This window comes from Caretta caretta, chromosome 3 (assembly GCF_965140235.1).
Source record: "Caretta caretta isolate rCarCar2 chromosome 3, rCarCar1.hap1, whole genome shotgun sequence".
Taxonomy (NCBI): domain Eukaryota; kingdom Metazoa; phylum Chordata; order Testudines; family Cheloniidae; genus Caretta; species Caretta caretta.
The window spans coordinates 208,975,248-208,997,181 of record NC_134208.1 but is presented as its reverse complement, the minus strand read 5'-3'; the positions used below and the strand labels follow the sequence as shown (position 1 = coordinate 208,997,181).

Sequence of the window (21,934 nt, the reverse complement as noted above, 5' to 3'; positions counted from 1 at the left end):
GGGATGTTCTGTAGCTTTTGTGGGGAGCTTATACAATGGGAGTTGGCTGGTGAGAAGAAAAACTGTTGATGTAGGTGAAGTTTGGAATTGTTCCAGAAATGGCTTGGAGTGTTGCCTACAGCTTGGGTTCAGGTGGAGAACTAGTTCTCAGACTGCTGCTCTGCTGGGGAAATACTCTGGAGTGAATTCTGTTGGCTTATTAACTTGTGGAGGGCTAAGTTACCAGCGATAACCGGAAGAGAAAAATAGCTAAAGTCTCTAACTACTATTGGTGTTAATTTAATGGTGGTGGTTATTGCTCTTCTTGCTTTTCTTGTGTAGCATTCTCGTGCCTTTGTGTAATAGCTGACTGTTAGCTCCCACTGTGCTTAAGGTTATGGAGCAGTTTCCAATGTATTACTTTTCAAACTTTCTGAAAACATCTTGTGGCTGAAACTTTCTATGCTTTCTCTTGTCAAACTTCAAAAGTCACCCTCAAGCAGAGTCCCTTCTGCCTCGCTTTTGTTAAGACAGAATGAGGTGGAAGTAGGGTTTCTAGTCACTATTAAACAGGGCTACAAAAGTGGCTGAAGTTGGAAACCTAGCCTGTTTCAATCCTCAAACTGCCACACACCACCTGTGACTTAAAACGGTTAAACAGCTTGCCCAGAGCCTCCATTCCCTGGTCATAAAACAGGGGATAGTTCCACTTCATGGGGTGTTGAGAATAAACAATGTGCTACTCGCCTATGATGGTGGTGGGGACCATATAAATCCAAGAGCTGGTGCGTTTGCTCAATTTGAAGAGGAAGAAAATAAAGTGAATGGAAAAATTGTCTCTGTGTGCGCTTCTTGGGGGTTTGCCAAACACTTCTGACGTGTGCTGTACAAATTCATAGCATGCTCTGACTTGTCGTAGAAGGGCCATGGGCTGCTGCTTTAACTTACTGTGGTTCTCCTAGCAGTGGGTACCAGGCTGGTTGGAGATGGAAGTAAATGCTATCTGTAATTCTCTCTTCCTCCCCTGCCTTCCTTTTCCCCATTGTAGCCTTGGGCTCAGTGTGAGTGAAAATATGAGCTAATCAAAAGATACCATCAGAAATTCCCAATACAGGTTGAGCAAGGACCTCCCATGGGGCTTCTCTGCTCCTTGAGTCTCTCCCACTGCACTGTGATCAGGAGAGGGAAGGGGCTGCCAGTCTGGCAAATACATAGCTTAAAACACCTTGTGAGCCCAAGAGGTTATGAACAATACACACTGCATCGTGTGGTGGAGTTAAGGGCTTAGTTCTTTACATTTTCTGCCTCTTGGTGACTTTTTTTTTTTTACTGCAGTTAATTTGTACATACTGTGCTACTCGCTCTGTGTGCTGTGGGTAAGGGGAAGAAGGTGCTGTAGTGACAGAGGCATGTAGTCTGTTCTGGGCAGGCTTCAAGATGCACTGACTAAGAGGAGGAAGTCGGGGAAATAAACTTTGCCACCAGCATGCACTGTTACTTCCTTGGGCAATGTAATCTTTAGAGGAACCATCCAGCACATATTGTGGATTGGGCCTGGTACTTGTGGGAGACCTCACGTTGGTTGGTATCCTGGTTTTGGACTAGGGACCACAGAGGAAAGGTTCTGCATCCCCTGAGCTATCTAGACCCCTGGTGTCACTGAGGCTGACATGATGAACTGTCCTGCTTTTGCCACATTCTGTAATGTCTGAAATAGCCCCATCCTGCCCCAGGTTCCTTTCTCCAGAAGCAGCTGGCCTGCAGGCTCCCTTTAAGATCCCCTCAAAGTAGATACAGCCGACGTAGTCACAAATACCCCCATACCAAGCAAGGGTGGGAAGACCCTTTGTATGCATGTTCTAAACAGATATTTAAAATCTTCTCCAGTGGGAAAGCTGTTGGCTTGAGAGAAGTGTTTCCTTCGTAGCGGGCATACACAGAGCATGGGGAGACATTGAGAGTGGGGATCTATCTTCTGAGCATTGCATTCTGTCTCTGTTGCAGAATTAAATGGCTTCAGCCCAGCCCTATGGGCATGAGGCTGTAGCGCCCTCTAGCTTTGAAGGATAGATCATTCACAGAAGGGAATGTTACGGTGGACTGTGCACTTGGAAGGTGGGCCTCGGAGAGTGAACCACGCTGCTGTGGCTGTTGGCCATAAAGTATATTCCTTTGGCGGGTATTGTTCTGGTGAAGACTATGAGACTCTGCGGCAGATTGATGTCCACGTATTTAATGCAGGTAAGAGCGCTCCATCCTTGCGGCTGCCGTGGGCTGGCAGAGGCTGGAATTCCCATGCCTCAGTTATCAGGTTATATTGTCAAACTCTCATTTCTCTTGATGGTAGCTGCAGTATGCAGGTCAAATATGAGACGTGCACACCACTGGTGCTCAGCTTGGAGAGCACTGATCCTTGTGAATTGCAGTCTTCTCCCCTATAAAACACACAGCCCTGAAGCAAGAGGGTTCTTAACCCTTTCTATATAAAAATCCAAACCCTTTTATCCTGTCTAATGGAATATGGATGTTTTCATTATTCATATATGTGTCTGGTTTTTTAACTCCTGCTCAGCTCTTGACCTCAATGACCCCTTGTGGCAATGAGTGCCACAGGCTAAGTGGGTGCTATGTAAAAATATTTCCTTGTAGCAATTTTCTAAATATATTGCTTTGTTGCCTTTCAATTTCACTGAACGTCCCCTTGTTTTCCTCTTATTATGAAAAGGTAGATAGCAGCGCCTGGTTTCCTTTTTCCTATGCCGTTTGTTGTTTTGGATGTTGTCACATCTTGTACATTATTTGCTTCCTTTCTAAACAATCCCAATCTTAGGAATCTCTCTTCATGTGAAAGTGTTTGTGCCTCTAATCACTTTCCTTATCAATGTCTAACCTCCCCTCCACTGAGAACAGAACTGAAAACAGTATGCTAGGAGATGGTAGGCTGTGGCATTGATTTATATGGTGGCATTATAATCTGTTACTTTCCGTTTCATTCCTTATGCATCCTGACATCTTGTCTGCTCTTCTGGTTGTTGCACATAGCATAGAGATTTTGATTGTCCCACAACTTAGAACCAGTAATGTCCAAGAGTAGTTCAAATTATTCCTTCCAATGACTATTACCTTGCATTTGCCTTCAGTGAATTTTATGCTGCCCGTTCACCTAGTTTTGTTGGGTCCATCTGAGGTTCCTTACAAATGTCTCTAGCCTTGACTTATCTAAAGAATTGTGGTCTCCATATGTTGTCATGTCACTTCTCTCCCCCTCTTGCTGCTCATGGTAATTCTATATCTAATCATTTCACCTAATAGACCAGTGAATCTAGCCTCAGTAACAGGTAAAATTCCAAGGAACTCCGCTAAACGTAGCTACAGTAACTTCATTCTTAAATTCCTTCAGAATCCTTGAATATACCATCTGATTCGAGGGGCTATGCTGTTCTTCAACTGATTAGTCTCTCCAGACCTTACTCTCTGACATCTGTCTGATAGTGTCACGCGTCTATTACCTGAATAGAATTGGCTGGAGTAGTTGTCTCCTCTGACACCCTGTGTGATGAAATCTGATGCAGAGAAATCACTCAGCTTCTCTGCAGTGTCCTCGGATACTCCCTGGTGGGCCAGCAGACCCACCAGTATCTACAGAGGATTTCATATTAGTGTTATCTGTAGCTACTGCTGTTCAAATTTAATTAAGGCTTTTTACTTGCTTACCAGAGTACCCCCACAATGAGCTGCAGAATAACTGCAAGTGGTTCTATCCACATATATGCATGCTCACTCCGTGGGTTCACTTGTGTGGCAGCCTGACACCTGGTGTGAACTGGGCAAGCCAGCAAAGTAACAATCTGGGGCTTCTGCTTTCAGTGTCTCTGCGCTGGACCAAGCTGCCGCCAGTGTGGACAAACAGCCGGGACCACGTGAGGGAGGTGCCCTATATGAGGTATGGGCACTCAGCTGTGCTGATTGACGATACCATCTACATATGGGGAGGCCGTAATGACACTGAGGGAGCCTGCAATGTTCTCTACGCCTTTGATGTCAGTAAGTGCCAGATTTTCGCCCTTCCCCACCTTGAGTACTCTTGGAGACGATACCCCCTCCCCATGGTGTCATGGCAGTAGTATTGTGCTCCCCCACTAAGTGTCCCCATGAAGTGATGGCTGCGGTTTGCTCTTTAGAGAAACACTGCAAGAGGCTGGGAAACTGCCTTTTACTGGGAGCATGTGAGAGATGGGATCTCTGGCTAGCTTAGCAGCATTGGATGTATTCGCATGTTTGACTCTGTGTTGCTTTTGAACTAGGAATGACAGCTATTTAGCTCTTTCTAATGGGAAATTAGAATTAATTAGACTCTTGAATGCTTTGAGTTCCCTTTTGTCTTAACTAAAATCACAGTTCTTCCTTCTTGTGAAAAACAACTCTGCATAACGATTGCTGGAAAAAGTTTGAGGGCGAGTGAGCTCTTGAAGAGGGTGGATGCTCCAGGAGAGGGAAGCTGTTCTTCTGTGCAGCCCTTAATGCCATGTGGGAGCAAAGACAAAAGCAGAAACAGGATACAGAAGTTGTAGTGAGTAAGAGAGGGGGCCACAGTAAGCAGGTCTGGTCAGAGCTGGGTGGAGCCTGGAAGGTAAGGAGGAGGCACTTCAGCACAGTGGGGAAGCAATGAAGGGGTCTGAGTGGGCTTGATGGGTGTCAGGTGACTTGCAGCTGGTGGGGCAGATCAGAACTAGTGCATCAGGGAATAGGTGAAGAGAGATTTCAGAAGAATGGCAAAGGGGATGTGGAGGCAAGTAGGATTCATGGACTGAAGAGAAATAGGCTCTTGGGGTGAAATTAGAGGGATATTAGTTGCTTACCCCTTTTGAGATCTGGAGGGAATGGCTTGCTGCATGGGCTCTTCACTCAGGCTGCTGTTGGAGCTCTCTCTCTTCTGACAAGCCCAGCTGGAGAGGGCAGCCCTAGCAAACCACTGCAGACACAAAGGGCCTGAGGCAGCTGGCTCTATGCAGCTGCTGGCTAAAGCCGTTTAGGAGTAGTGTTAAATGAAAACTGATGGAAAGGCCCCAGGCTTCTGTCCTAGTCCAAAACCCTGCCCAGTCTTCCATGCACATGTGCCAGTTCCTCTCCAAGCCTGGAAAGTGAGCACTGCTAATCCTGCTTCACGCGGAGGAAGTGATGGAAGCCCCATTGGGTGAGTCACTTTAGATTGCACAAAGCCCTGAGGACTGCTGCAGAGTATAGGCCTGCTCTGACGAGTGGGGGTGCAGGTGTGGACTAGATCAGGTGTCCTAAGTGTCTCTATCTCTGATTTCTGATATTGTTCTTGGCTGGGCTTTTTATGATAGCGCATGACTGGCTTTGGAAGTGGCCCCAAGCATGACAGGAATTCTGGTGGGAGCAATGCTCACTTTCCCTTTCTGCTTACTGTCTCCGTAGTGCTTTCACTGACCTTCCAGCAGGCCCCTTCATTCAGCTCCAGATGGAGTCTGGGCAGATAACTATGGCTGGAGGCCAAGTTCAGAGAAGTTCTTGTTTCTTGGAGAATGTTGAGCAGATCCCAATTTTGCCACTTCCTGAAATAAGCGCTGCTGGCTGCTAGCAGCACTGAGGGGATCTCCTGCTGCTCCAAGGCTTATCTGTGCTTGTCAGTGGGGTCCCGGGACAGGTGCCTGCATGAGATTGGCAGTAACTCTCACTGGCTCCGTTTCACATTGCTCTGCATGGAGAATGTGTTTAACTGGGCATGGAGACTCCCCTGAATGGAGTCAGTCCCCTAAGCTTGCAGACCAAGGAGCACTTCACAGAGAGAGAGCTGAATAAAATGACTGGGGCAGGTGGACTTGTGGGAAAGGAGAACAGAGGGGCAGCAAGGTGGAAACTCTGGAGGGATGGGAAAAGGTGCAGGTGAGATGGGGTGAACAGGAGTGGGACAAGTACTGTAATGATGGAAAGAGCAGATAATTCAGGGAGAGGGGCTCCCTTGCTCATGACAGTGGCTCTTGGAGTAAATCCACTGATGCAAGCAAGTGGGAAATGCCTTTGACCCTCTGAGAAGGTTCTAGAGTGCTGCATACTTCAGCCACCTAAGGCAGCCAGCATCTCAAATGCTGCCCCCACGCTTACTGTCACTACAAAGTTCTTTGCAGCCTGGTGACTGAAAATATGCAACTGCACAATTGAGGAGCTGCTCAAATGAGCTTTACATCTATAGAAAATTAAAGGCTCCCTAAGGGGTACTGTGCTGACTGGGGGTACTCGGGTTTGTTAAAAACATATTCGGAATGGCTGCAGAATTCAGCATCACTGTCACAGGAATCAGCGGGCCTTGCCACAGAATTTAGGTCCCACAAGGCCCCTGTCTGTGGAAGCCCTGGCAGGTGGCCTGGCCTTAGAGAGCTTCCCACCAGCACTCATAGCGGATGGCCCATGTACAATATCAACAGTTCCAGTCTTTGGCATGGACGTAGGGGGAAGGGGATGGCTTCCTCCTTTGGGAGGTGGTGGCCTTTATTTCCTTGGAAAGATGTCCTCCTGAGAACTGTTCCCATTCAGTCTCCCATCCCCAAGTCTGCTGTTTGGTGTCTGCTCTTGACATCCATTGTCTCTGTATTTTAGACAATCACAAATGGTTCACGCCCAAGGTCTCTGGAATGGTCCCAGGAGCGAGAGATGGGCACTCGGCTTGTGTCCTCGGAAAGACCATGTATATCTTCGGAGGCTATGAGCAGTTGGTAGGTGGTCTCTGGCATAACGTGTGTGTCTGTCTGTCTGGAGAAGTCTGGCAACACCTGAGGAACCCTACTCTCTAACAGCTTGTCCTGGTAACCAGAATACTACTATTGGCACAACAGAGGAACACCCATATTTAAGACTGCTGAACCATAAGCGTGAGAAGTAGGGGTGTGCTGCAGCACCCCCAAGTTTTATGCGGGGGCACTGGCCCCACTCCCCAGCCACTGGCTCTGTGCGTAAAACCTGGGGGTGCTTCGTGCGCCTATGCCCTGATCCCGGGCCTCTGCCCATACTCAATTCCCCAGCCCCTCACCTCATCTCACCTGGGGCTCAGGTCCCAGCTGCTGGCTTCATGCCTGGGGTCCTGCTCCCTAGCTGCTGGCCCCATGCCTGGCTCCCCGCTCAGTAGGGGCTCCACTCCCAGGGCCTGGCCCCAGGGCTGGGGGTCTGCTCTTGGCCCACATGTGGGGTCCCGGCTGCCGGCCCCTGCCCAGGGCTCTGCTCCTGGCCCCATGCCTGCCCCCACCTGTGACCTCGGCCCCCTTACCGCTCTCCGGGTCCCCTGCTCCCAGCGTCAGTGTGGAGGCGGGGCGGGAGTACAGGGGTAAGGGAGCTGACTTTCAGCACCTCCACTGCTACAAATGTTCCAGCACCACTGTGCTGAACACTTTCCAGCATAATCCCCTTGTTTTAGTTCCTGATAACTTGGCCAAATTTTAGGAGTTACAGCTGAAATGTTTTAGGCTTGGTCTCTGCGTCATGTGGAATATTTCGGGGTGTGGGGGGGAAATAAGCAAAAACAATTAGCTTGTTCTTGACAACAAATCGAGCACCTCAAAGATTTGGAGCCAAGTCTCTAAATTGACATCTGTTCTAGGGTCAAAGGGAAAGATACCCTGTGAAAATCCACCTCGATTTGGCCAAGCTACGAGCCATGGAAAATTGCCATTTGTATTTGTACAGTAGAACTTATTCTGTGCTTCTTAACTCTCTGAACATTCTGTCTGCCACAGATATGCCCCAAGCCTTGCTGAGTTCCCCAGGAGAATATCGAAGTACTGTTAGCCTAAGGGCAGTTGTGCAGGTCCCCTGGCTCCTAGACCAGCACAATTGTATTCATCTTGTTTTGGCTAACAGTAGTTCTGTCCTTGTTTAGCAAGTTCTCATACTTCTACCCTTGGAGGTTGGCAAGTGTGATTCTCCTCTTGGCCCCTCCCCCATTTTACAGAAGAGATTGTACGAGCTCACTTCTGGCAGAACTGGAAATAGCAACCAGGTATTTCATGTTGGACACAAGTCTTGATTACTTAGACACACTGCTGCTCAGAATGAGTATGCCAACTGTATATGCTTGGCTATATGTAATGCTAGCAAATGTGTTTTCTTCCCCCACTGTAAAGGCTGGCCAGTTAGATAACAGCTTGCTACTGCTACTAGCTAGCAGAGTTAGTCCAGCCCTTTGAGCTAGAGGATTATGCAGTGGATCTGATGATCCTGGATTCAAACCGGCTAATGATCTATGTGTAGGGGTCACTACAGTTGCATATGGAACTTGTGGGTCTCTGTTTATAAAACTCCTACGAAATTACATACAAAGCCCATTAGTGTCATGAAGTTAAGCACTTACATTAGGAATTGCCAGAATTAATGTTGCCTGGGCTATTTTGGTTCTGCCCGTTTGTGCATGTGCATTATGATGCAGTCTTTAACTATGTGATCACTTACTATCTCTTGTCTGCAGGACCTTTTCCTCCTCATTGCACAGGATGGACAGTGAATGAGCCTATTGTCTTAAAATCCTTGCCTCACTTGTAGCAAAAGTTAGAATGTGATACTGAATGAGCTATGGAGTTGCAGGAAGAGCTAGGATAGCCTTGTACTTAAGGAACTGGTCTGGGACCCAGGAGAAACAAGCTTTGCCACAGATTTCCCATGTGGCAATGGACATATTGCTCTTACTAGGATTTTCACAGACAGTGGGGACCTGACTTTCAGAAGTGCCGAGCACTCAAAACTGCCATTTGAACTGTGTGGGAGCTGTGGGTGCTCAGCGTCTCTGAAAAATCGAGTGGTAGGCATTTCGAGCTGGGCACCCAAAAGTAGTGAATAGTTGTGCAGCTATTGACTGGAGACTCTCTGGTTTGCAAAGCACTCTGATATTATGGTGATGAGCACCAGAGAAAAGCCCAGGAGGCAATTAATAGTTATTCCAAATCCAGTATGGGCTGTGGATGATGTCCAGTAAACAACGCCTGGGTCCACCTGCTGAATGATAGGGGATAAGAAATCCTGGGCAGTTGCCTCATTCCCAAAAGCTGTCCATCCTGTGCACCGAATGAGTTTTACATCAGATGTGAGTCAGTGGACTTCCAGTTTCCAGAGGATATTCCAGGTCTCTAGGCCATGTTAGTGTCCTGAAGGCCATGAGGTCCTGGTCTGCCTAACAATTGGGTAATTGGGCTCTCTTCCAGGCTGACTGCTTCTCAAATGACATCCACAAGTTGGATACCAGCAACATGATGTGGACTCTAATCTCAGCAAAGGTCAGTGTCTGTTTATCCCTTTGGCCCATGTAGAACCCTTCACCTCTGCTACCCTTCAGGGATATTGCATATACCTGCTGTCACTTCTGTCTCACTTGGTTGGAACCTGCAGGAGCGTAAGTTCTCTGTGGGCTGGCTGCTCATCTCTAAACTGGGCCACCCAATCCCAGTTAAATCATCTCCTGGGGTAATCTGCATTTTCACTGGCTTTACTTACTAGCAGCCTGTGTTGTTCCAGGGCACACCAGCTCGCTGGAGAGACTTCCACTCGGCCACCATCATTGGGACAAAGATGTATGTATTTGGTGGCAGAGCAGATCGCTTTGGGCCCTTTCACTCCAACAATGAGATCTACTGTAACCGAATTAAAGTGTTTGACACTGAAACAAACTCCTGGCTGGACTCCCCTCCTACTCCATTGCTCCCTGAAGGCAGGAGGAGCCACTCGGCATGTGAGTTGTCTCACTCCAGGGAACATGGGGAAAGGAAGGGCTTAGGACTCCTTAGGCCAAATGGGAAGAAGGAGAGGTGTGTGCAGCCTTCCTGGTCTGCTAAGAGAGTGAAAGGAGTATCTAGTTCTCTGGGTAGAAGGGGGGGATGGCAGGGGATGCACAATGACACGTGTCCTGCTGGAAAGCAGATGCATGATGTAATCCTGTGCAGGTGAAGAACCGCGCATGCTGCCTCAAACGTGAAGACGGCATGTTGGAAGGGAAGTAACTGGGACCTCTTTCCTTTGTATTTGTGGCTGTTGGGAGGCTGGCACAAGCTTGGTTCTGTCTTGTGTGTGCTGATATTTCTCCTTGCTCCCTGCAGTTGGCTACAATGGGGAGTTATATATATTTGGTGGCTACAATGCACGTTTGAACAGACATTTCCATGATCTCTGGAAATTTGATCCAGGTATTTAGACTCAAACTTTTCTCACTTTATTTGTAGTATGGTAGTGCCCTAGGTTGTGGGTTGTGATCAGAGCCCCCTTATGCTGGATGTGATACACTCATCCTGGAGGACGCTGTCCAGGCCCCAAAGAGCTTGTGAATACCCACACACAAATACATAGATACACATGATCAATGATCTGGCAGTGAAATGCCATTCTTTGACATTGCTAGTGTAAATCAGCTTGTGACTTTTTCATAGTGCTGGCTTCAAATCGCTTTGCTGGAAACAAGTGAAGTAATGCAGACATGCATTTCCAGCTAGAAAAGAGAAGTCCGATTCACCCTCTGTGGCAGTACGCTGCACTCTGTCCAGAAACTAGATAATCTAAAGAAGGAAACTTCAGCAAGGAAGCTAAGGAAAAGTGGTGGGTTCCCCTAGAGAGTGTGGAACATGGGGGAGATCCTGGCTTCAGCAGGGGGAAGCCATTCACTTTGAACTCTAGCCTGACCCCTCCTAACACTCCAGCCCCCTGCTACTTTGATACCAAAAGACCTAATTCTGCAGACCAAGAGGAAGAGAGCCAGGAAGTAGCGGTCAGCCCATGACTATGGGCAAATCTCTGCAGTGTGTCTCAGGTCCCCCATCTGTAGAAAAGGATGATGCTGTCCTACCTCCTGGAGAGTCATGAGGCTGGATTAATATTTGCTAAGTGCTTGGAGCACTTGAAGGCCTATAGAAGTGCTAAGTGCTTGTCTGGGGGATAGTAACGCTCAGTCTGCTTTCCTCAGAGATAGATCTGTGGGCTAATGAGCGTGCTGCTGAACAGGGTTAATATCTGCAATTTCCTGAATGGGTTTGACATTTTCAGGAGCCCCAGCAAAACATCCATTCAAAGCTGTTTGTCCTTGCTATCCTATTAAATGGGGACTCTGCAGCCTTCAGTCTCCTGTTCAGCAGTCCCTTGTCACAGCTGCCCTCTCTTCAAATGGGCATATGTGTCACTCTTTGGGAATGGCTCTGCACTCAGGGCAGCTGTCAGCAGGTGGCAGTGCATCCATGTGCACCCTTCAAGAGAAGATGCTGAAGAGTTGTGTTTCAGGAGAATGACGGACAGGGAAGGGATGGTGGTCAGTCTCTTGCTCATGATCATCTTCCCACCCCCGTTTCCAAATGCAGCCGGAGTCTGTTCTCTGGCAAACCTGAACCAAGCCCATCCCTGCAGTTCTGAACCAAAACAGCTTAGGCCTGTGTAGAGAGACTGGCTTTGTTTCTGCTGGATATAGCATTCTGTTGCTTCACATGGGAGGGGGAAGGGGCTGAAAGTTGTTTTTCCTGCCTGAATCACCAAAGGTGAGTTTGGCAGGCTGGGTGGATAAGCTCAGATCTTCCTCGGGTCCAGTACTGATGGAGAGCATGTACGTGACTTTGATGCACTATCCTCAAGAGACTCCACAATGCTGGTCACGCTGGGCTGACTCCCATAAATTGTGTTTGAGCTCAATGAGAACCTTCCCTCTGCACCTGGAATAAAGGCCTTCTGAATGCAGTGTCCACAGAGGAATGCTCCTCTTTTCGTGGTGGGAGGGGGCATGGGAGGCTGCTCTTTACATCTGGTAGAGTTCTGGGACCAGCATGGCAGATCCCTGTGTTTGATGCTCTGTATTGTTTAACACTTGGTAGTCTGCCTAAGACTTGGGCTTGTAAATATTTGTAACTCGGGCTATTCGGGGTTTGCTCAGTCTCCATGCTGAGCCCTGGGCCCGGTCTCCTTTTCCTGTGACAGACTTGTGGGTTTTTCCTCAGTATCTTTTTCCTGGAAGAAGATCGACCCCAAGGGGAAAGGGCCATGCCCTCGCCGCAGGCAGTGCTGCTGTAGAGTGGGGGACAAGATCATCCTATTTGGGGGCACCAGGTGAGTACTGGGTCAGGGGCACCCTGGTGGAGGGTTCCTGCTTTGAGTTGTTTCCCCTGAATTCCCTTCACTCCCAGGCTGCAGTTAGTTCCTCTTTCTTCACATAAAAGGGATTAAATGAAGCCATCCTCCTTCCTAGCCCCATGGGGATTGCACACCTCAGGCAGATAACTCAGGACTTTTGAACAGAGGCAAAAGGTAGGTTGTCTTCAGTCACTGTTGGTGTTAAGGTTCAGATGCCTTGAGGAGGCTGACGAGGTGGTTTATCAGACTGGGGCATTGTCTGGGAGGAGACTGAATGAGAAGAATGTGAGTAGAGGTGGCATAGGTGGCCCTCCAAACCTCTCCTGTATCCCCGGACAACTGAGCGTCCCCTTCATTTCCACACCCCACCTGCCTGTGACTGCTCTCTGGTCTCAAGCAGGGGTTGTTAATGTATGTGTTGTGGGGTTCTGGGCCTGGGCAAAGAAGATCTCTGTGCTGACACACATCTTTGGCTCATCACACCAAGATTCTGTTTGAACTTTGAGCCACAGGTGGCTTATCAGAATGGAGATCTTCTCTACCTGCTAGGATCTTCCCTGTCTCCCCCTCATACACTCCCTCCCTGCTCACCCCTCCTCCACATAGTCACACCCCATATTACACTGCCCTATGACATAAACAAGTACTCTTCTACCAACAAACACTGTGAAATCAGTTTGCTTGCTTGCGTGCCAACCTGCCCAGTTACATCCTTAAAAGCAAGGAATTGGCCAGTTAAGTGAACCACCTTTTTAACTTCTTATCCCCCATGTGACTCTCACTGACCAAGCACCTCTGCAAGGAGCTTCTTTGTATCTGCCAGTGTTTAAAACCCACCCGATTCCTCTAACTCCTACTAAGGCACCAGCACTGTGCTATCCCACATGGAACCCCTCAGCTAGCACTGTGCTATTACTCCCCCCCCCCCGCCTTACTCAGGTGCCCTCAAGGTAGGTCTGTCTGGCCAAAGCACCAAGAGGCTCTGTAGCCTTTAGTGGAAGGATGTGGACTGAATCCTCATTGGTATGTGCCAAGCCCTGACTCCTCCCTCCCCACTAGTATCTATTGGATCAGTTCATGTGAGACTTTCTGCCCTTGGCACTGTGCAGATGATATCCCAGTACTGCATTCTTGCTGGGTCTGGCCTTGGCAACATGCACTTGGAACCAAGAAAAGCAGATTCCTTCCCATTCTGCTGCAACTGCAAAGTTGAAATTGCCCCCAAGGTTTCCTCCATGTGGGTACAGGGCACCTTGGTGCCCTGTGGTCATTGTCTCTGTGTTAATGGCCTCTCATAGACTTTAGGGCCAGAAGGGACCACCATGTTCATCTAGTCTGACCTCTCTGAGAAGTGGTGACAAGTTCCAGGTCATCTCCTTCTCCAAAGAGGGGAGAAAAAATTCTAAGCATCTTTGTACATCACCCAGAGGCAAAAGGACACACTTTCTCCCTTTATCCGCTCTCAAAGCATGGTCTAGTGGTCAGCAGAGTACTGGAAGTCACAACTTCTGGGTCCTAGTACAGGCCTGTCACTGACACACTCTTACCTCACCTTGCCTCCATTTCTTCAGTAAAATAAGGGTAATGAACTAACCTTTTGGGAAGGCAGGTGGTGTGCACCACAGCTGTAAAGCACAGGAGAGCCCTGAGTGAAAGGGGTTATGGGAGGAAAGGTGATGTTGTAAACTGTTGCTGTGGAACCCAGTCTGTCCATCTGTTGTAAACCTCCAAGACCTAAGTATCCCTTGCTGAGCACATCACTTCTGCCCCTCCTTGCCCCTGCTGCTGAAGGTTGCGGCCCATCTGTTAGCAGGGAATGAATATGGAACTCCTGGTCACTAGAGCTGCTTGTGAACCCCTCCATGTGATCACAATGGCTGTATGGCGGGGCAGTGAACTACAGCTGGGTGGCAATTCCTGTGCAGCCCTTGCAAAAGTGCATCTGGCTGAAGTTTTCATTTGCTAATGGGGGGCCCGGAGTTAGGGATTTAGTTGTCAAACACTGGCAGTGACCCCATCAGGATGCAGAGCAGCTGGATCTGGCCAAGAGACTTAGCAGCTGCTAAAAGCAAGGAAATGCCCCAGCACCTCCTCAGACCTTCTGCTCTCTGAACTCTTGGCAGTGACAGATTATGGCTGTGTAGCCTGTTTGCAAATCTGCTCCAAGTGTCAACCATATGTTAGTTCAGATGCTTGAAACGCCTTTTATCCTTTCATCAGCCTGAAGTGGATCAAACACCTCTGGGCTGGGGCTCTCCCAGGGCCCTTGGCATGGCTTGCTGAGAGCCCTTGGGCACTGATGGGTGGCAGAGACCAGGCAAGGACTTCAGTGTCAGTCTGTACAGGCTTTGGTGTAACCCTTGGGATAGGTGTGGGGCTGGAGGATGGGTCTTAGCCTCAAGTGAAAGTTCCTGAAGGATTCCAGTTGAACTCCAAACTGCCACAGTTGGAGAGTGGGAAACGGTGACGCTGGGGGTGCTTTTCAAAGCAATGGTCCGGGATTAGCGAGTCCACTGAGAGCTGAATGAGCAGGTTGGGTAGGGGTAGAAAGTCTGCTTGGTGCCTCCTGTAGGCAGCAAGGCTCTTCTCTGAAGGCGCTTGGCTTCGGCAGAAGGGCCAGCCTAACAGCATGCATTCCTGCAGTCTTGTCTCCATTGTCACAGTTTATGTTGAACAGATTGGAAGCTGCTGTCTTAAGACACATTGAGAATCAACCATTTCACATTCTCTCAAGCAACACGGGTTCTTCAAATCAACCATTTCACATTGCTTGCAAGCAACACGGGTTCTTCAAACTGAACTTTGGTAGCGAGTAGGAGCTGCTGCAGATCAGGATTGCTGGGCCTCTCTCAGTGCTGGGGAGGGGGCTAGCTAGCCTGGGAGGGGCTGGTTCACTTCCTGCAGGCAGTTATCAGGTGTGTTCTGGAGCTGGCTGGCTGGCTTGATAAGAAGTTTTCCAGGAAGTCCTTGTAAATGGAGAGCTCCCTATAGTCTGGATTGTCTGCTGGAGGCTGCAGGTCACCAGGAAGTGGGGAGAAAGAGCAGAGATAAAATTTCAGCACAGAGGAAGGGATTAAAGAGGAGAACTGAAACAATAACAGCAGGCAGCCCCTGGCCAGCTGCGTGGCAGAAGCGGCTGGCTCCTGGTGAAGGGAAAGTGAGGCCCCCCTCTATTCTGCCTGTCCCATCCAAAGGAACTGTTTTCTCCCTGCTGTGGCAGCTGCCTCATTGTCTAAGTGCTAAATGGCTCTTGGAGGAGTCCTTTAGAAGCTGGGCCAGGCAGTCTGTGTATCTGGTGCAATGTGGTCCAAATGCATTCCTACACTCCATCCAGAGACCTTCAGTCTGTGCCCTTTCCAACCCAGCCTGCCCCAAATGCTACATGGCAATTCAGTGTCCCCCCAGATCTCAGACATGTCTCACCCACATAAATCAATTCCCTCCCATACTGCATTCATCAGAGTCCTAGCTGTAGCCTGCCTTGAGGCTTGTGGGGCTCGGATCCTGGGGCAGAGAGGATGGACCAGGCTGTGAGTCTTTCTTCTCTGCATCTCCCAGCCCTGCCACTGGCAGATGTGAGGCTCCTAAGTCTGAGCCAGCGTGTGCGTTTCTACCTACCCCAGGGCTGCCACACATGATCCCATGGCATTCCTGCCTGAAGCCAGCTCTGCACACTGCAGCCACAGCACTAATACTTTTAACCAGGGACTTTCCAAGTAAAATGTGTCAGTGTAGTATTGTGGCTACCCCATGAACAGTGCAGAGCTCAGGCAAAGTTCCCTCTTAGCTCTGCCTCTGGGTCACAGGGATTACAATATGGCCAGATCAGATTCCCTCCAATATAACGTTGCAGCACCCCAAGGACCTTGGAGGTGAGTGGAGGGGTGGTCTTCCATAAATGTTCCGTTACAGGGTGCTTATGTGTACCTAAGGGGGACAGGAGAACTCTGCTGGACCCTTCAAAGGGGGAAGCATCCTTGTCTTAGGCTGTGTTTCCTGACTCTCGTGTGTTTAGGAGTGAGATCTCTTTCGCATGGAATATACAATGTGTAACTTGAAAAGAAATCTGGTAAGGAACCCAGGGCTTCCAAATGAGCTTGGATGCCCCTGCTTTTCCATCCAAGAGCCCCCTCTCAACCAGCTACTGCTGTTGCCTCAGAGCCCTCCCTTTCTGCAGCCTCCGCTCTCTGCCCAATCTGTCCAAGCATGTTGGAAGCAGCTCAGAGTGCTGGCCCCGTGGGAGATGGGGCCTGAAGCAGGAAGCTTTGCTGGTGTCTGGCTGATAGTGGATGAGGATGTGTCCTGAGACTCCCTTTCCTGGGAGCTGTTCACACTGACTCTCATCCCTTAGCTGCTCTCCTGGCCTTGAACTCGGGCTTCCCTTAGCCCCCTCAGTGTGTGGTGATAATTCAGCAGACATGGGGCCTGCTGGCTGTCCCTCTGAAAGATAAGGGATGCATTAGGGTTTCCTGTGACGTGGATGTGAGATAAGATTAGATTATCCTGGCTATGAAACCGCTACACCGTGGTGGGATTAAAGGGTTCTTTCCTGAGCTAAGACAGATGGGACCCATCAGCAACAGGTACTGTCTCTGCCAGTGTGGCCGCTGCACTGATCACTCATGGCAGCAGGGTGGTAAGGCTGCCCGCTGGTGCTGGAGTAAGGACTGGGGAGGTTGTCTGCCTGCACATTCTGTGTCCCCTCTGCCTTGGGTCCCTTACCAGCCCTCTGATCCTCATGCACAAAGGCTTGAGACGGGCAGAACCCGAGTGAGAAGTCGCCACTGATGCGTCTGCCAGCTGAGATCTGAAAGTTCCATCTGTGTCACTTTAAACTATCCCATCCCATGCTAGAGTGGAACTTGTGAACTCAGACTCTTATGTACAATTTTTAACATCTGATAATAGCTTTCCACCATGGAGATGGTGCTGTACTTATTCAGAGGACAGATTGGCAGGGACAGTGTGTCCTGCATTAATGTGCCTCTTGCCAGTTGGGAGAAGGGATTCAAGTCATTCTGGCTCATGTAGGTCTTGGCTTCTCTACTGGGAATGCACCAGAGGGTGCCAGTCTGCTAGGAGCTAGCCTGAAATTGGAACTCCTTTCACAGGTCACAGAACAGCCATCAGATGGCAACAACTTCAGGTTCCAAATTAGTTGGGACTGGCTTGAAAGGAGTGGTACAGAGATCACTTGGTACCATTCCTTTAACCAGTCAGGCCTCTGAACTTGTTGAGCTGTGTCCGTTTTAGAATGGAGATGAAGTATTTCTAACTGATGCTTACAGTGCCCCCCTGGTTAAGGCTGTATGAGCATTTCCAGCCTAATTACCTTTTGTCAGTTTCTTATAACTTTGTCCAGCTTCCCCCTTTTGGGATATGAATGGAGCAGCTGAAATGCATCTTGAAATAGTTTGTAACCAGGAAGAGAAGCTATTTAACACCCAGAAAGTGATAAAGGCACTATAAAAGTGACTCGCTAAGAGCGGCCAGGGAATCTTGGGAAGGGCAGCAGGGCCCTGCTTATGCACGTTTCAGTATGCTGCAAACCTTCATCGCAAATGTGCCTTCATGTTTTCTGCTGAAGAACTTGGGGAGGTTCTGAGCTGAAGCCAAGCAATGCCGTTCCTGGGGAGGAGAGGGCCAGGCCAAGGGCTGATCTCTGCATGAGGAGCATTGGCACCTAGCTACTTAAGCAGGGGTGTCACACATTTCACTAGAGTCTGCAGAATCTAGCTTTTCGTTTTTAAGCATTTTCCCTAAGATGATGGGCACTAGCAATTGGTAGCTACAGAATTGCAGTGGGAGGGGCAGCCCTCTCATGGGCTCTGCAGAAGTCCTGGTAGCTACTAGCTCAGCAACTGCTCTTTTCACTGGCCTGTAGCGATCTGGAGCCTTTGTCTTGCACCAAAAACACTTTTCTTTGGGGAGAATATTAGGGAGCTGCTACAGGAGCAGCACTTCTACCTCTGAAATTGTCTGGCTCTCTGCATGTGCTGGTTTCATCCCCAGGAGGGTCAGTGCTCTCTGTCCTGTGACCTGCAGGAAAAGAAAATGTTGTTTACTTGTTACCTGCAAAGTCTCTGCAGCTCAAGGAATGGAAATGGAGACCCAGTGACTCAGCTGCACACCACAAACAAGCAGCAAGCTTATGAAGTCTCCCAGTTCTCCAGTTGATTGTGTATGTTCCAAAAACGTGGCAGGCCCTCAAGACATCTAAGACAGGACCCTCCCTGAAGAGTATGTGAGGGTTGGGTACTAGCCCTTGTAGGTACGTGGGGTGGTGGAAGAATGCCCCAATGTTCTCTCTGAAAGGTATTTCCCAGCCCTTGATGATCAGCATCTGTTAATTTTTCCTAGTCTAGGTTAGTTTTGACCTTCGCCTCTCCTTTTAAATTTTACTCTTACAGCTTTTTCTTTCCCCAGCCCTTGCCCATTTCCTCACTGCTGTAGCTGAGTGAGCAGCAGCTCTGCTAAGGTTGCGTCTGTTTAAAGGACCACTGTTCTGAGTGCTTTAATGACGTGTACTTGGACTGTCTTGAAATGTGCTGTGCCTCATGGAAAGGGAGTAAATAATCCTGTCCTAGAGCCAGTGTGACTGGCACTTTCTTCTTGCTTCTCACTGCACTCCATTCCAGTACCTGTTCTGTTCCTTCACTCTACATCCGCTCACTTGACTGGGATGGGAGCAGGCCCGTGGTCTGTGAAGGGCTGGCCTATGCAGCACCAACTACTCCCACCATTTTTCTGCTCTGGGGTTAAGCAGAGGCTGGCTGGTCTCCTCAGTGTGGCCTTTTAAAATTCCTGGCTGCTTAACTGTTCTTCCAGAGAAACCTGTGTTGGAGGCCTGCCTCCCACAGCAGCAATGTCTCCTTAAAGCTGCCACTACTTAAGTTTCCTAGCGCACTTTGTCTGCAGAGAAGGCCCTAGAAATGCTGCTGCTCTTGAGTGACCTGACATCAGCCCCGGCTCCATTCTTTCTGTCTTGCTCCCGAGTCAGCTGCCTGCTAGGTGTCTCTGGCCTTCTGTGGTAATGAGTTTTCCAGCTGGTGCTGGAACATCCGGCCCCGCCTGCTGTGGGGGCAGCACAAGGAGCCTGGCTTGTTAGGGAAGGGGAGAAGCTGAAGAAGGCTGGGCAGATGCTTGTGCACACAAATCTGTATTCTATGCCAGCCCAGTGTCCCCTTCCCAGCATGCTTGGGTTTCTCCTCCCTCAGATGAGAGCTGCCTGGTCTCCAGCAGCTTGAAGGTGGCTCCTGTCCTGGGCCATTATGGGGCACAGGCTTGTGTGTGTTTGCTCTGAGCTCTAGAGTGTGGCAACTTGCAAAGGGCCAGCCATGTTCACAGCACTGTGTAAGAACAGGCTCCTGCCAGATCCTCTTGCACTTGAAATGAGAGAGGGCTCTGCATGTGGATGCGCAAGGATGAGGCCTCTGATCTGGGGTTGTGGGGGAAGCAGGAGTGACTTTGTTACAGACACATCTTTCTCATGCACCTTAAATCTCTGTTAGGAGTCCGGTTCTAACTGGAGGAAGTGAAGTGGAGGGGAGGTCCATGCAATGGGGTGAGAGCAGGGTAGTGGGGGAGTTGTAGGCAGGAGCAGAGCTCTGAGGGCAGGAAATGAGGAGTCTGAATGATGCAGACTGAGGCCAGTGCAGGCCTGGGAGAATGATAAGCTAGAAATAATGAATGGAGAAGATGATTCTCCCTGCAGTTCTTGGGCCAGACTTGAAAGGGAGCTGGGAGGCCAGAGAGGAGAGGGCTACAGCAGATGACAAAGCCTGGGCAAGGGGGAAGCGGGCCAGATTTCCAAGATGAGTTGGAGGAAGAACCAGCAGGATCTGGCACTCGGCCTGAATAACTGAGCAGTCTAATGTGAGCTGGAGGCTGGAAGCCTCCTATTAACTGGGAGGGGGTAGCGTTCTTGGCTGTGATGGGGAGAGGAAGAACAGGTTTCTAGGAAAGAGGTGTTGCTTTTTTGCCTGGCTGATTGAGTGGGCAGCCAGCCAGCTAAAAGATAATTGCAGGTACAGGACTGAATGGAGCAGGGAGAGGCATAGGTGTCATTGGCACAGAGGGGATGGGAATCCAGGTGGTCACCCGAAGAAGGTGGGAGGGGAGGGCTACTAAGGATGAAACCTTCAGGGCCCCTAATGTGGGAGAAGGAGGCAAAGCTGTCTTAGGGGAACCTCTGAGATAGAAATGGGAAGGGAGCCAGTTGAGCCCTAATCAGAAGCCATGGGGACGGAATGACTGTTGAAGGGGGTGGAGGCAATCCAGGAGGCTGGGGGCAGAGAGAGTGGTGCCAGGATATGGCTCCCCTCAGTAGAGTGGCGGTGATGGAAGCTAACTGCCAAGGACCTGTGGGGAAGGCTGTAGGGGCTGAGCCCAGGCTCCTGGTAGCTCAGCTCAGCTCTGCTGTGCAGTCCCTCATATCTTGGTTGGACCCAGGGTCTCTCCCTAACCCCCAGAATCAGAGCAACATCAAGCCCACATGAGGAGCATGGCTGCAGTGACTGACTGTTCTGATTGGCTCCCACAGCCCATCTCCGGAGGAGGGAATGGGGGACGAATTTGACCTGATGGATCACTCGGACCTCTACATCCTGGACTTCAGTACGTGAGCATCTCCTCACCATGGCTGTGTCCTCCTGCCCCAGGGCTACCCTCTGGCCAGGTCTCTCAACCCTGGGACCTGAAGGCTAGCTCCTATGGCCAGATTGAGGCCCCTAAATAAGTGGCCTGACTTCAAAAGTGCAGTGCTTCCTACAGCTCCCGCTGGAGTCACAGGGGGCTCTGCACTCCAGAAACCTTTCTCCTACTTCTAGCAGCCTAAATACAGACATAGGAGCTGACCTGCAGGTGCTCAGTCTTAAAAGTCCAGGCCCAGGAGCAAGGCTGCAGCTGCTCTGTCTCTAGCTATACTGGTTCACACCAAGCAGGCCCTCCTCCACGCAGGTGCAGCCTCTGGTTTGCCTGCCTCAGGCTGCACAAATAGCCTAAGAGATCTTTGCTGTCCACACCCATGTGGCTGCTGCCCATGGTAGTTAATCTGGACTCTGAGCTGGTGCCTGCCCTTTCCCCCTTCCCCCAAGCAAGAGCAATTCCATCTCTCTCCTGGATGTTGGCGGGACTAACACCTGGCGTGCCCTTCTCTCCATAGGCCCTAGTCTGAAGACACTGTGTAAGCTGGCAGTGATTCAGCACAGCCTGGACCAGTCCTGCCTCCCACATGACATCAGGTAGGGATGCTGCTCCTCCAGCTCTCTGACAGCTGGCCTCTCAGCATTCCTGTCCCAGGCTCCCAGACCCAAGCAGCTGTAGGTGGAAGCTGGTCAGGGAGCCTCACCCATGGGGTCTGCTAGCTGGGCAATAGCACTGTTGGGAGGGCTCTGGGAAGGTGTCACACACACTGATGGGGGTGGACACTCTGCCCTCAGATCCTTGGGCCACACTCCCTCCCAGGCCCCTAATGCCCCACCTCCCCCTCTCTGCCCACCTCTTGGCTTGCCAAACACACTCCTGATGGGGATTCTTGGAGCCCCCCACGCCCAGCTCCCTCATTCAGCAGTTTGCACACACACCCATGAACAACCCCAGCACACTAAGGTGTAATCCCCCAACTAGTCACGTTTGGGGCCCCTCCATCCACATACGGGTAGAGTGGGATTTGGGTGCTTCTTAGCGCTGGTGAAGGGGAACTGCTTTTCTATCCTGCAGGCCAGCAGTGAGACTGACTTGGGATTCGGGCTACTATATGCATCTATTGCTGTTCCACCAGGGCCAAACTGAGGGGGCACGCAGTGCTCAGGGCCCAGACCTGGTGGGGATGAGGGCTGGCACCAGATGAGGAAGC

The 21,934-nt window shown here is 50.0% G+C and overlaps 1 protein-coding gene across 6 annotated transcripts in view; it reads left to right on the top strand.

The window, feature by feature from the left end:
• Window positions 1-21,934, top strand: part of KLHDC3 (kelch domain containing 3) — a 34,846-nt gene that overhangs the window by 11,908 nt on the left and 1,004 nt on the right. For 5 of the 6 annotated variants that reach the window (XM_048842330.2, XM_048842325.2, XM_048842327.2 and 2 more), the window contains 9 exons: window positions 1,984-2,220; window positions 3,847-4,023; window positions 6,598-6,713; window positions 9,186-9,257; window positions 9,496-9,709; window positions 10,074-10,160; window positions 11,946-12,054; window positions 20,621-20,694; window positions 21,242-21,320. In XM_048842330.2, the coding sequence (XP_048698287.1) occupies window positions 2,067-2,220; window positions 3,847-4,023; window positions 6,598-6,713; window positions 9,186-9,257; window positions 9,496-9,709; window positions 10,074-10,160; window positions 11,946-12,054; window positions 20,621-20,694; window positions 21,242-21,320 (1,082 nt within the window). In that variant the 5' untranslated portion in view covers window positions 1,984-2,066. The remainder of the gene's footprint in view (window positions 1-1,983; window positions 2,221-3,846; window positions 4,024-6,597; window positions 6,714-9,185; window positions 9,258-9,495; window positions 9,710-10,073; window positions 10,161-11,945; window positions 12,055-20,620; window positions 20,695-21,241; window positions 21,321-21,934) is intronic. The other variant, XM_048842333.2, reaches the window with a different exon arrangement.